Here is an 11412-nt window from a genome sequence, read left to right on the forward strand (position 1 = left end):
ACGTTAAAGTAATTATAGACTACAGAGCGGACATGGTGTTATCCCACTTTTTGGACTAACGACATAACTGCACTAACGTTTGATCATGTCGTGTCAACCAGGTTCTGTCGTGTCGCAGGTAGGCATGGTTCCAGGGAGATACGTCCGACGTGGCGTCGTATGACGAGGCATAGACGACGAAGGACAGACGACAACGCGCAAGACATAGAGACGCGTCATCTCTGGACAGGCCAATAAAGATAAGTTAACCTAAAGCCCATGATGGGCGGCGCCGTCATGACAGCAGGAACGAGTCCAAGGCATGCGCGAGAAACGTGAAGGTAGTTGAAGACCAAGGAGACGTGTGACAAAGATATCCCTATCTTTGTGGGATTCTCTCAACCAACTAGACCGTTAGAAATTTCCTATAAAAGGACGAAGACGAAGACAAGCGAAGGGCACGTAAACTCAAGATCTCATACTCTCAAGTCATAAAAGCATTCAAATCATTCTTGTATTCGTTATTTATATTTTGTTACATTGATTTCTAGAATAAGATACAAACAATCATATAGGAAACTTAGTGGATTGATAGCCTCATAGCTATCCGCGGTTTTTTACCTTCTTCCTGGGTTTTCCGCGTCAACACTTCTCTGTGTCGTGTCTCTTTTTGTCTTCCTTTATTTAATTATCGCTTAGTTAGTGTCGACCTAAGCCAAAGATCGCCCCTAGACGAAATTTGGCATAAACAGTTTGGCGCCGTCTGTGGGGACATTAACTAGGTTTCACACAAAATCACCCTACACACCATGACTACTGAAGAGATGACGCTCGCAGAGATGAAAGCGGCCTACGAGAAGGCCCAAGCAGAGCTGGCCCAAGAAAGGGCCTCCATTGAAAACCTCTAGAAGGAGCTCGAATCCGTGAAAAGTACCAAGTATCAATCGCGTTACAAGCCAGGTGCAAAAACGAAGAAGTTGATATTCGAAATGACTGACGACTCTGAGGACCTGTCCGACGGTGAGGAGCCACATGGGGAAGAGGACGAAGCAACACCGGACCCCGTCACCAAGCGCCTAAATAAGATGGAAAATCACATGAAGAAGCGATGCTCGTTGATGATGAAGCTGATGACCAAACTGCCGGGGGCACCCACGCACGTGGAAACCGAGCCAACCGACGAGTATGCAGCATCGCCGTTCTGCGAAGCGATCGCTAGGGTGACGGTACCACACCAGCTCCGACTCCCTACCTGGACCACCCTGTATGACGGAACGTCTAATCCATACAGACACGTCAACTTCTACAAGCAGCGAATGTGGCAGATCGGCATCCCCTACGACCTGGTCGAGCCCGTCATGTGCAAATCCTTCGGAGGAACCCTCGACGGAGCAGCCCTGGAATGGCTCATGAACATTACACCTGGATCTATCTTCTGCCTGTCCGACCTCATCAACGCCTTCTACCAACAATTCGCCAGCAGTCGCCAGTTGGAGAAACAAACAAGTGACCTCTATCGGTTGGTCCAAGGACCTGCCGAGTCGGTACGCGATTATTTTAACCGTTTTAATTGTGAGAAAATTAGTATAAAAAACTGTGATGTCAGGACAGCCATCGAAGCATTCAAGAGAGGTCTCGTCCCCAACTCGGAGCTGTTCCGGGAACTAACCAAATATCCCTGTGCAACCTTCGAAGAAATCAGATCGAGGGCTACTGCCCAGATGCGGATTGAAGACGACGAGATTACACGAATGGTTTCTCAGCGACCAGCAGGGGGCAGCAGCGACTGGAGGTCGTACACCCCAAGGAACAACGGCTGGAGACACCAACCATACAACCGCCAGAGTCAGGTACAAAATGTCAATCAATATGATGAGACTAACAGTGTTTACAGGAATGAACGGGTCGTTTATCCCCCCATCTCCGAGTATGGCTTCAACGTCGACATCAGAGGCGTGGTAAACGCCCTTCAAAGTGTAGGTGGTACCGTCAGATGGCCTAAGAAGAGCGACAGACCAGACTCTACGAAGGACATGAGCAGGTGGTGCGACTTTCACCGCGACAATGGCCACACAACCGAGGAATGCATCTCCCTCAAAAAGGAGGTGGCGTATCTATTGAAAAGAGGCCACCTAAAGGACCTACTGAGCAACAAAGGAAAGGAGACGTACAACAAGGGTAGCAGCTCCCAACCCAACCCAGCACCAAGCGGCGACCGACCGGCCCCGCCCACGTTCGAAAAAGTGGTAAACGTTATTTCTGGTGGTTCAGATATATGTGGACTAACTTCTTCTGCAGCTAAAAAAATCAACAGGGGCGAATATGAAGCCGTCAAAGAGGGGCAGACCGAAGATGAAGCAGCACTCGACAAGTCATTAGCAGCGATGATAATAACTTTCGACGACTCAGACTCAACCGACAAAATACAGGAACATCATGACGGGCTAGTCATATCGCTCGCAATAGGCAACGCTCTCATCAAAAGGATATTGATCGACAACAGCAGCTCAGCAAACGTATTGTTCCTAGAGGCTCTGCAGGAAATGGGACTAGACGAAAAGAGTATAATCAGAAGGTCGACAGTCCTAGTAGGATTCAGTGGAGAATCGCTACGAACAGTAGGAGAGATATCGCTGCCTACGTACGCAGAAGGTGTTAATGTGATGACCAAGTTCAACGTCGTCGACTGCCCATCAGCATACAACGTCATTTTGGGACGACCATGGATCCACAAAATGAAGGCGGTGCCGTCGACATACCACCAGTCAATCAAGTTCCCAACCAAATGGGGAGTCATGGAAATCAAAGGACAACAAAGGGACGCAAAGAAATGTTATGAAACGGCGCTGAAACCATCAAAGTCATCCATCTAGCAATTACAGCCAGGGTCGACGGTAGACGACCCCGACGACCAACAGATCGATGAGATTATACTAGATTAGGCAAAGCCAGACCAAGTAGTAAGGATCGGAGCGTCGCTGCCTGACAACATCAGAAGTCAGATAGTGTCATTCCTAAGAGAAAACTCGGACTGCTTTGCTTGGTCGCACGAGGACATGACAGGAATCAGTTCAGACGTCATCACCCACAAACTCAATGTCGACCCCAACTTCAAACCAGTGAAACAGAAACGACGAAAATTCGCACCTGAGAGAAATAAAATCATAGACGAAGAAGTCCAAAAACTGATAGACTCCGGGAAAATCAGAGAAGTCAAGTATCCAGATTGGTTAGCAAATGTCGTCGTCGTCAGTAAAAAGAACGGAAAGTGGAGAGTCTGTATCGATTTCACAGACATCAACAAAGCATGCCCTAAAGACCCATTCCCGCTGCCGCACATCGACGCCCTGGTCGACGCCACTGCTGGACACGAGCTACTAACATTTATGGACGCCTACTCCGGATACAACCAGATCCTTATGCACCCAGACGGCCAGGAGAAAACATCTTTTGTAACAGACAGAGGAATTTATTGTTATAAAGTCATGCCTTTTGGTCTTAAAAATGCAGGTGCAACGTACCAACGATTGGTCAACAAAATGTTCAAAGACCAACTTGGAGACACGATGGAGGTCTACATCGACGACATGCTAGTAAAATCAAGGAAGGCCGACGACCATGTCGAACACCTACGACAATCCTTCGACATATTGAGAAAATACGGTATGAAACTTAACCCAACTAAATGTTCTTTCGGAGTGTCTGCAGGGAAATTCTTAGGTTACATCGTCACCCAAAGAGGAATCGAGGCTAGCCCCGACCAGGTGCGCGCAATCATAAACATTCAATCCCCCAGGAACATAAAAGAGGTAAAGCGCTTGACAGGAAGAGTGGCGGCGCTAAATCGTTTTATCTCGCGGTCGTCGGACAAGTGTCGTCTATTCTACGACGTCTTGCGCAAAAACAAAGGTTTTGACTGGTCCGACGACCACGAAGCAGCCTTGCAAAACCTCAAAAAATACATGATGTCGCCACCCCTCCTGTCCAAACCCAAAGAAGGCGAAGTCCTACAACTGTACCTAGCCGTCAGCTCCACAGCAGTCAGCGCGGTCCTAGCCCGAGAAGACGAAACGCAATAGCTACCTATTTACTACATAAGTAAGTCGCTACTAGAAGCAGAAACCAGGTATTCCTCCCTCGAAAAACTCGTTTTAGCACTCGTTACTGCAGCTAGAAAACTAAGACATTATTTCGAAACTCACCAAATAGTGGTGATGACTAATTATCCAATCAAGTCTGTGATGCGTAGACCAGAACTAACACGTCGAATGGAGAAATGGACGATGGCGCTAGGAAGCTTCGACATCAAATACCAACCAAGAACGGCGGTGAAATCGCAGGCACTAGCAGACTTTGTGGAAGACTTTAGCCCCGACTTGGAGAAAATAGCGGACGACGAAGTCAAACTCATCAATAACGTAGAAGAGATATGGACGCTCTTCGTCGACGGTTCGTCTAACTTTCAACGGTGCAGGTCTAGGCGTCGTGCTAAAGTCACCACAAGGGGACATGATAGCACAAGCCATATGCTGCGACTTCAAAGCGACAAACAACGAAGCAGAATACGAGGCGTTAATCGCCGGACTGACGCTAGCTGAAAAATTGGGGGCAAGCGGACTCAACATCTTTAGCGACTCACAATTAATCGTCAACCAGATCAACTGCGACTACGAGGCTAAAGACCTGAAAATGACCTTGTACCTCGAAAAAGCAAAAAAGCTAGCCTCCAAATTCAAACCCCTCTCCATTAAACAAGTGCCACGAGACTTGAACACGCAAGCCGACGCCCTTGCCAATCTAGGATCCGCACTCAGAAAGTCACCATTCTCGACCATACCTCTAGTACACCTATTGTCACCCGCCATTGAAAAAGACATACCACAAAATGCCAGCCTCGTCCTATCAACCACAAACACCGACAGCTGGACCAAGCCCATCCTCGACTACCTAACACATGAAACCCTACCCAACGACAAGCTCGAGGCCAGGAAAATACTTTCCAAAGCTTCACGATATGTTATTTTGCAGGGTATATTATTTAAAAGATCAGCGAACGGAATGTTGATGCGATCGATGCGCAGAAAAAGCAGAATGGGAAAGACTACAAAAGCAATACCACGAAGGAGAATGTGGCGGACATGAAGGAGGACGAAACCTGTCAACCAGAATCAAAAGAAACGGATACTATTGGCCAACGATGCTCAAAGACGCAATGAGGTACGTAGCTAAGTGCGACAAATGTCAACGACACGCAGGTATGACACATAAACCATCCGAATTCTTACACCCCACTTTAACTCCGTGGCCTTTCATGAAATGGGGAATGGACATCGTCGGTAAATTACCCGTCGCCCCAGGACAAAAGGTCTTCGATCATGCTAGCTCTAACAGATTTTTTTTCTAAGTGGATAGAAGCAGGTGCGTTGCAACAGGTAAGAGACAAAGAGGTATGTTCGTTCATATGGACTAACATTATATGCAGATTCGGAGTGCCATCAGAAATCATATGCGACAACGGATCCCAATTCATCAGCGACAAGACTAGGGCTTTCTGCAAGACGTGGAACATTGAGCTAAAGACGTCAACGCCAAGATACCCCCAAGCAAATGGACAGGCGGAATCCAGCAACAAAACAATCATCGCATCGCTAAAAAAGCGGCTGGTCGATAAGAAGGGACGATGGGCAGAAGAGTTGCCATCCATCCTATGGGCCAACAGGACGACGCCTAGGACGGTGACGGGACAGACCCCCTTCTCACTCGTTTACGGGTGCGAAGCAGTACTACCCCCTGAAGTGACGCTGCCCAGTGCACGATATGGACTCATGACGCCAGAGCAGAACGACGTCGAGCTTAGTGAAAACCTCGACAACACGGAAGACTTCAGAGAAGCAGCGTTGATAAGAATGGCGTCGCAACAACAGATAGTGGCAAAATGCTTCAACAAAAACGTCAAAGTAAAAGTGTTCAAGGAGGGCGACTGGGTGTTGCGCAAAGTGTTCCAAAACACAAAAGAATTAAACGCAGGTAAACTCGCGCCAGCTTGGGAAGGACCATACTTGATCGATAAAATCGTCGGAAAGGGGGCATACAGGCTCGTCACTAAAGACGGCAAGTCGGTCCCCCGAAGCTGGAACGCTACACATCTTAAACTTTATCACTTTTAAAATATCCGTCGTAGCCAATTTTATCAGTTGTCGTACCATCGTTTATACCTTCTTCCTTATTTTTGTCGCTTTATTTGTTTGAAATTGTTACTGACTTAGGCATCGGAGGGCCGTTGGCATCCCCAACGGCCAATCCTCCTAGCAACCCATGTTTTCTTTTGCAGAAGATAGCACACGACGCATGACGGAAAATGAATCCCAAGTGATTAACAAACGAGCAACCGACGCAAGTACTGTTTTACGTACATGTAATGCCACCATTTCGATACTTGTTATCCATAAAACACATGCCATACGACGCACGACAAAAGCTTCGATACACAAAAGTCACAAAAAACGTACAAGTAAGAAAAAGAAAGGAACACACTTATATAGCAAAACACAAATTGCGCGACCCCTGAGGCCACGACTTCCGAAATACAAACACAAAACATTATCCAAACACCTCGCCGCCGCCACCGACGACGAGTAAAAACATCCAAAACACGAAAACAAAACACAAGTCATCCAAACCACCTCGTCGTCGCCATCGAAGACGAGTAAAGAAATTCACAAACAAAACACAAAAACCAACAAAAATTCAAAAACTACAAACTATTACATCCCTTCTTCTTGAGTAGAGGCCACGACCTCCTGCTCCGACCCCTGCTCTGGGGGCACGACGACGTCAGTCACGACTAGCACCTCCACCGACGCTACGTCCAACGCCTCGCCTTGAGGAACGACGACAAGAGCCTCCTCTTCGCGCCCAACAGCTAACACCTCCCCCTCTTGCTCCAGAACAGGCGCGTCCACCACCAACAAGGCAGCGTCCACCTCTGTCGCCTCAGTACTGACGGTGTCAGCCGTCTTCGCCAACTCTTCCGAATCCACCACGGGCACCGACAGATCAGCCATGGTACCGCCATTGGCCAGATAGTCGTCCACCTCCTTCTGACACGGCCAAATGCTAGTCTCCCCAATCAAGCAGGAGTACATCATTTGCGCCCGCGTCCTCCATATAGCGAGAGCCTCGACGTCCTTCGCCTCCTCTTGCAGGGCGTTGTACAAGCTCCTCAACCCATCTAACTCCTCCGTCGTCGAGGCCAGCTCTCCCTTCACTTTCTCCAAATCTTTAGCCACGTCGGCTAACTGCTTATCCTTACCTTTGAACTGATCACCCTTGGCCTTAACCACCGCAGCGAGGTCCACGACCTTCTTCTCAGCAGCCTTCCACTTCTCCTCCCACGACACGGCCGCCTTCTTCGCCGTCGCCACCAGCTGCCTCGCATTCGTCACCTCGTCGCACAGCAACGAACATTGCCTACGCACAGCCAAGGCAGCCTGCGACGCCTGCGCAAAACCAATGCCAGAACAGATTTACACAACACACATCTTTTGCGAACAAAAAAGAAAAGAAGAAAAAATTAAATAAAACTCACCCGAAGGCTAAGTTCAGCGGCGTCCGAAGCGACAGGAAGAGGATCCACCTCGTGATATCGTCGATACGTCGTAGGCAAGATCAAGCGATCAGCAAAAGGCCATATAACAGACGCCTCTTCATCACCCAAGAAGCCTGGGGGCAAAGTGATAACCGTATCCTCGACAGGATTCGTCTCAGCAAGACGCTTCTTGGCCGACGAAGCAGACACTTTACCAACGTCGACAGCAGCAGATGACGCCTTGAACGGCTGTGGGGGCGACGACGAAGCAATTGGATGAAAGCCTTCGGCTCCTATAACGACAGGCGTCTCAGCCGACGAACCTATCGCAGAAAACCGAGGTACGACCGTCATACCTTGTCCACCAGAAGTCGAGGACGACCTCAATCGCTTCCTCGCACGCTCCTGAATCTCGCTCTGAGACATCCTCGACACAGGTCTAGACGACAAAGTGTGCTCTACACCCAATACAAAAGATCAAGGTCAAACACTACCCAAAGCAAAAACAAAAAATATACACAACCCCAAAAATAAACAAACGTAAAAATACCTGAGTTGCCAGCCATATCGCCTACTTCACCTTCGGCGGACGACGAGTTTGCCACTACCTCTTCAAGCAAATCCAACCTTTTCCGACGACGAGTCAGTTGACCTGATTCCTCGTCTACTTCCTCCTCCTCGGCGACGTCGCCTGACCGGTTCACCTCTTGCTCGTCTAAAAACTCCCCGTCACGACTAAAAGACCTATCCTCGACAGAATAACCCAAGAATTTCTGATACTTATCCTCAGAATCAGCGTTCAACTCAGTCAACGACGACGCCTTGACAACTGCAAAACAAAACCAAGTAAGGCGACGTTCAGTAAAATGACGAGAAACAAAGACAAAACAACACATTTACCTTCCGTCGTCCATCCCTCGACCAGAAACCGCCCTTTATCTCCCAGAGAATCTTTGCCTACGAAGACAAAACGACTCTGCCAACCCCTGTCGTTCACACCTAAACCGACACCTAAGTTCGTCTTCCCCTTCTTCGTGACCAAGGTATACCTACAACACTTCTGCAGCGCTAGGTCGTAAGTATACATCAAGTCAGACAGATCAAACGGCGCTCGCCAGTTCGCAGTGACTCCGTGCACCACCGTGAAAACCCGCCATATCTGGGGCATCAACTGACCCGGGCTCAGATGGAAAACCTCGATAAAGGACCTAACTAGAGGAGTGAAAGGGAATTTGAAGCCAATTGTGAACGGATACTCGTACATAACCACATACCCCTCTGGACAGTAAAAGGCTTCCTCGTCCGAGCCGGGAATCTTCACTTCCGCCGACGGCGGCAAACCAGCAAGTTCAACAAACGCCGCCGGGTCCACCACAGTAGAATATATCGGGTTAAGGGACTTAACCCGAGTGGATCCCGACTCCCCCTTTCCTCTCACCACAACTGACTTAGATCTACCCATCTCACTTACAGAAATCTACAAGAAAATCGAAAAAAAGAAAGCAAATTTTACCTGAAATCGGGCAAACTCAGTGCGAAAATCGACTTCACTTTCTCCCTCTTCTCTCTCCTGCTTTCGGATCTAGAGATTTTTGAAAAATCTTGGTGTGAAGAACTTTATTGCATGTCGCGAATCGATATTTATTACTCTGGAATTCTGAACGGTTTTGTCCCACGATCTAGGCAGTTGAAGACGGTTTTTTATTTTTTAAATTTGAATTGTTTCTTTCGCTCTGTATGACTCCGCAAATTCACAATTGGGGGCAAACTGTTATCCCACTTTTTGGACTAACGACATAACTGCATTAACGTTTGATCATGTCGTGTCAACCAGTTTCTGTCGTGTCGCAGATAGGCATGGTTCCAGGGAGATACGTCCGACGTGGCGTCGTATGACGAGGCATAGACGACGAAGGACAGACGACAACGCGCAAGACATAGAGACGCGTCATCTCTGGACAGGCCAATAAAGATAAGTTAACCTAAAGCCCATGATGGGCAGTGCCGTCATGACAGCAGGAACGAGTCCAAGGCATGCGCGAGAAACGTGAAGGTAGTTGAAGACCAAGGAGACGTGTGACAAAGATATCCCTATCTTTGTGGGATTCTCTCAACCAACTAGACCGTTAGAAATTTCCTATAAAAGGACGAAGACGAAGACAAGCGAAGGGCACGTAAACTCAAGCTCTCATACTCTCAAGTCATAAAAGCATTCAAATCATTCTTGTATTCGTTATTTATATTTTGTTACATTGATTTCTAGAATAAGATACAAACAATCATATAGGAAACTTAGTGGATTGATAGCCTCATAGCTATCCGCGGTTTTTTACCTTCTTCCTGGGTTTTCCGCGTCAACACTTCTCTGTGTCGTGTCTCTTTTTGTCTTCCTTTATTTAATTATCGCTTAGTTAGTGTCGACCTAAGCCAAAGATCGCCCCTAGACGAAATTTGGCATAAACACATGGTCTCAACTTTCTCCATTAATTTATAGTATCTTAATTATTTAAATGAATTCTGTGGAGTTATTCTCCACTAATTTTGTAGGAGACTTAGAATCAAATAGTTCTCCACCATCGAGTGACATGACTCATAAGTTTGAGTGTTGGAGGAATATATTCATACAACTAAAAGACAATTTTTGTTTACATACAGTAAATGTACAAAACTAAAGACATGAAATAAAATTAGACAATATAAAGACAATATTAAAGCTTGTCCAAAAGGCTAATATGTACAAGTTCTAAACAGGTAATTAACTGCATCGATAAATTGTGTAGTCTTGTAAAGAGTAATGCTTGTAATAGCTAGGCTTCATTCTGTATTGCCTAGAGCTCTTAGCTCAAGGGATAGGAGCTGGTTTATCACCCTTGCAGAAGGGTAGTCTTGTTTGGTTTAGTGCGTGTTTGTCAGTTTCAGTGGAGGTTTGTTCCACTTGATGCCAGTTTGTAATTATTGTGAATAATATATACAAATACTTGCTTACCAAAAAAAAATTAAAAAAATAAACAAGTAATTAAAATTAGATACCAATGAAGTATCTCTTCAAATGGCAATATTGAGTGGAGAAAATAGTTTGGAATAATCAAATTCCAAGAATGAACAGAGGAAAAGATTTGTTCAAAAGCTTTTTTACTCTTTATTGAGAATTGGTTGTATTCAAAAGTAAACAATTGGTATATTTGACTTTTAATTAGATTAAATAATGGTGTGTAAGGAGAAATATGTAGGCAACACAAACTAAATAAGGTAGAGAGAAAACAAATGGAGACATCCATCTATAATATATGGGGCATTTTTAAGAACATAGAGAATGTATGTTTGGGTAAACCAATTGAACTAAGAGATTCTTGATAGGTAAAGAATGGAAGATTATGCGCGGGAGTGCATCATCTATTGAAGTAAAATATATATTCTTGGTATGACCCTAAGTAGTTCCATTATTATGTATGACGACCATATTTGGGAATTAGCTATTAGGAGGAAGGCTAAATACATATATTTTTTTTTTGTTTTGAATGTAAAATTAGTTCATTAATAAAAATCAAAACTAACAAATACAAAATAACTTGGATCAAACGAAATTCTAATCCGGAAAACCACGATCATTGTGGATGACATCTGACAATGATGAATACCTTATTTCACATCGTTGTTTGATACGGCCTTCAACGAGGGGGTCTTTCGATCTATTGTAGCTTTGAGATTCAATTAAATTCGACTCAATTGATTGTAGATGTAGGACCGATATCGTTGTAACGTCGCACAAACCTTCACCAATAAATCAACTTTTCCAGCGAAATTAAAATCATATCCCCAAACTGTCACAAGGAGAGAGATAAAAC

The 11412-nt window shown here is 45.9% G+C and overlaps 1 protein-coding gene across 1 annotated transcript; it reads left to right on the forward strand.

The window, feature by feature from the left end:
• Positions 1–968: 968 nt before the first annotated feature.
• LOC110779430 (uncharacterized) lies at positions 969–2852 on the forward strand. The gene has a single exon (XM_056838814.1). The coding sequence runs from the start codon at positions 969–971 to the stop codon at positions 2850–2852; it is 1884 nt and encodes a 627-aa protein (XP_056694792.1).
• The last annotated feature ends 8560 nt before the right edge of the window (positions 2853–11412 follow it).

Source organism: Spinacia oleracea, chromosome 3, assembly GCF_020520425.1.
Source record: "Spinacia oleracea cultivar Varoflay chromosome 3, BTI_SOV_V1, whole genome shotgun sequence".
NCBI lineage: Eukaryota > Viridiplantae > Streptophyta > Magnoliopsida > Caryophyllales > Amaranthaceae > Spinacia > Spinacia oleracea.

Excerpts from the sequence above, each read along its gene's own strand:
- LOC110779430 (XM_056838814.1), top strand. The coding sequence starts at position 969 with ATGACTGACGACTCTGAGGACCTGTCCGACGGTGAGGAGCCACATGGG.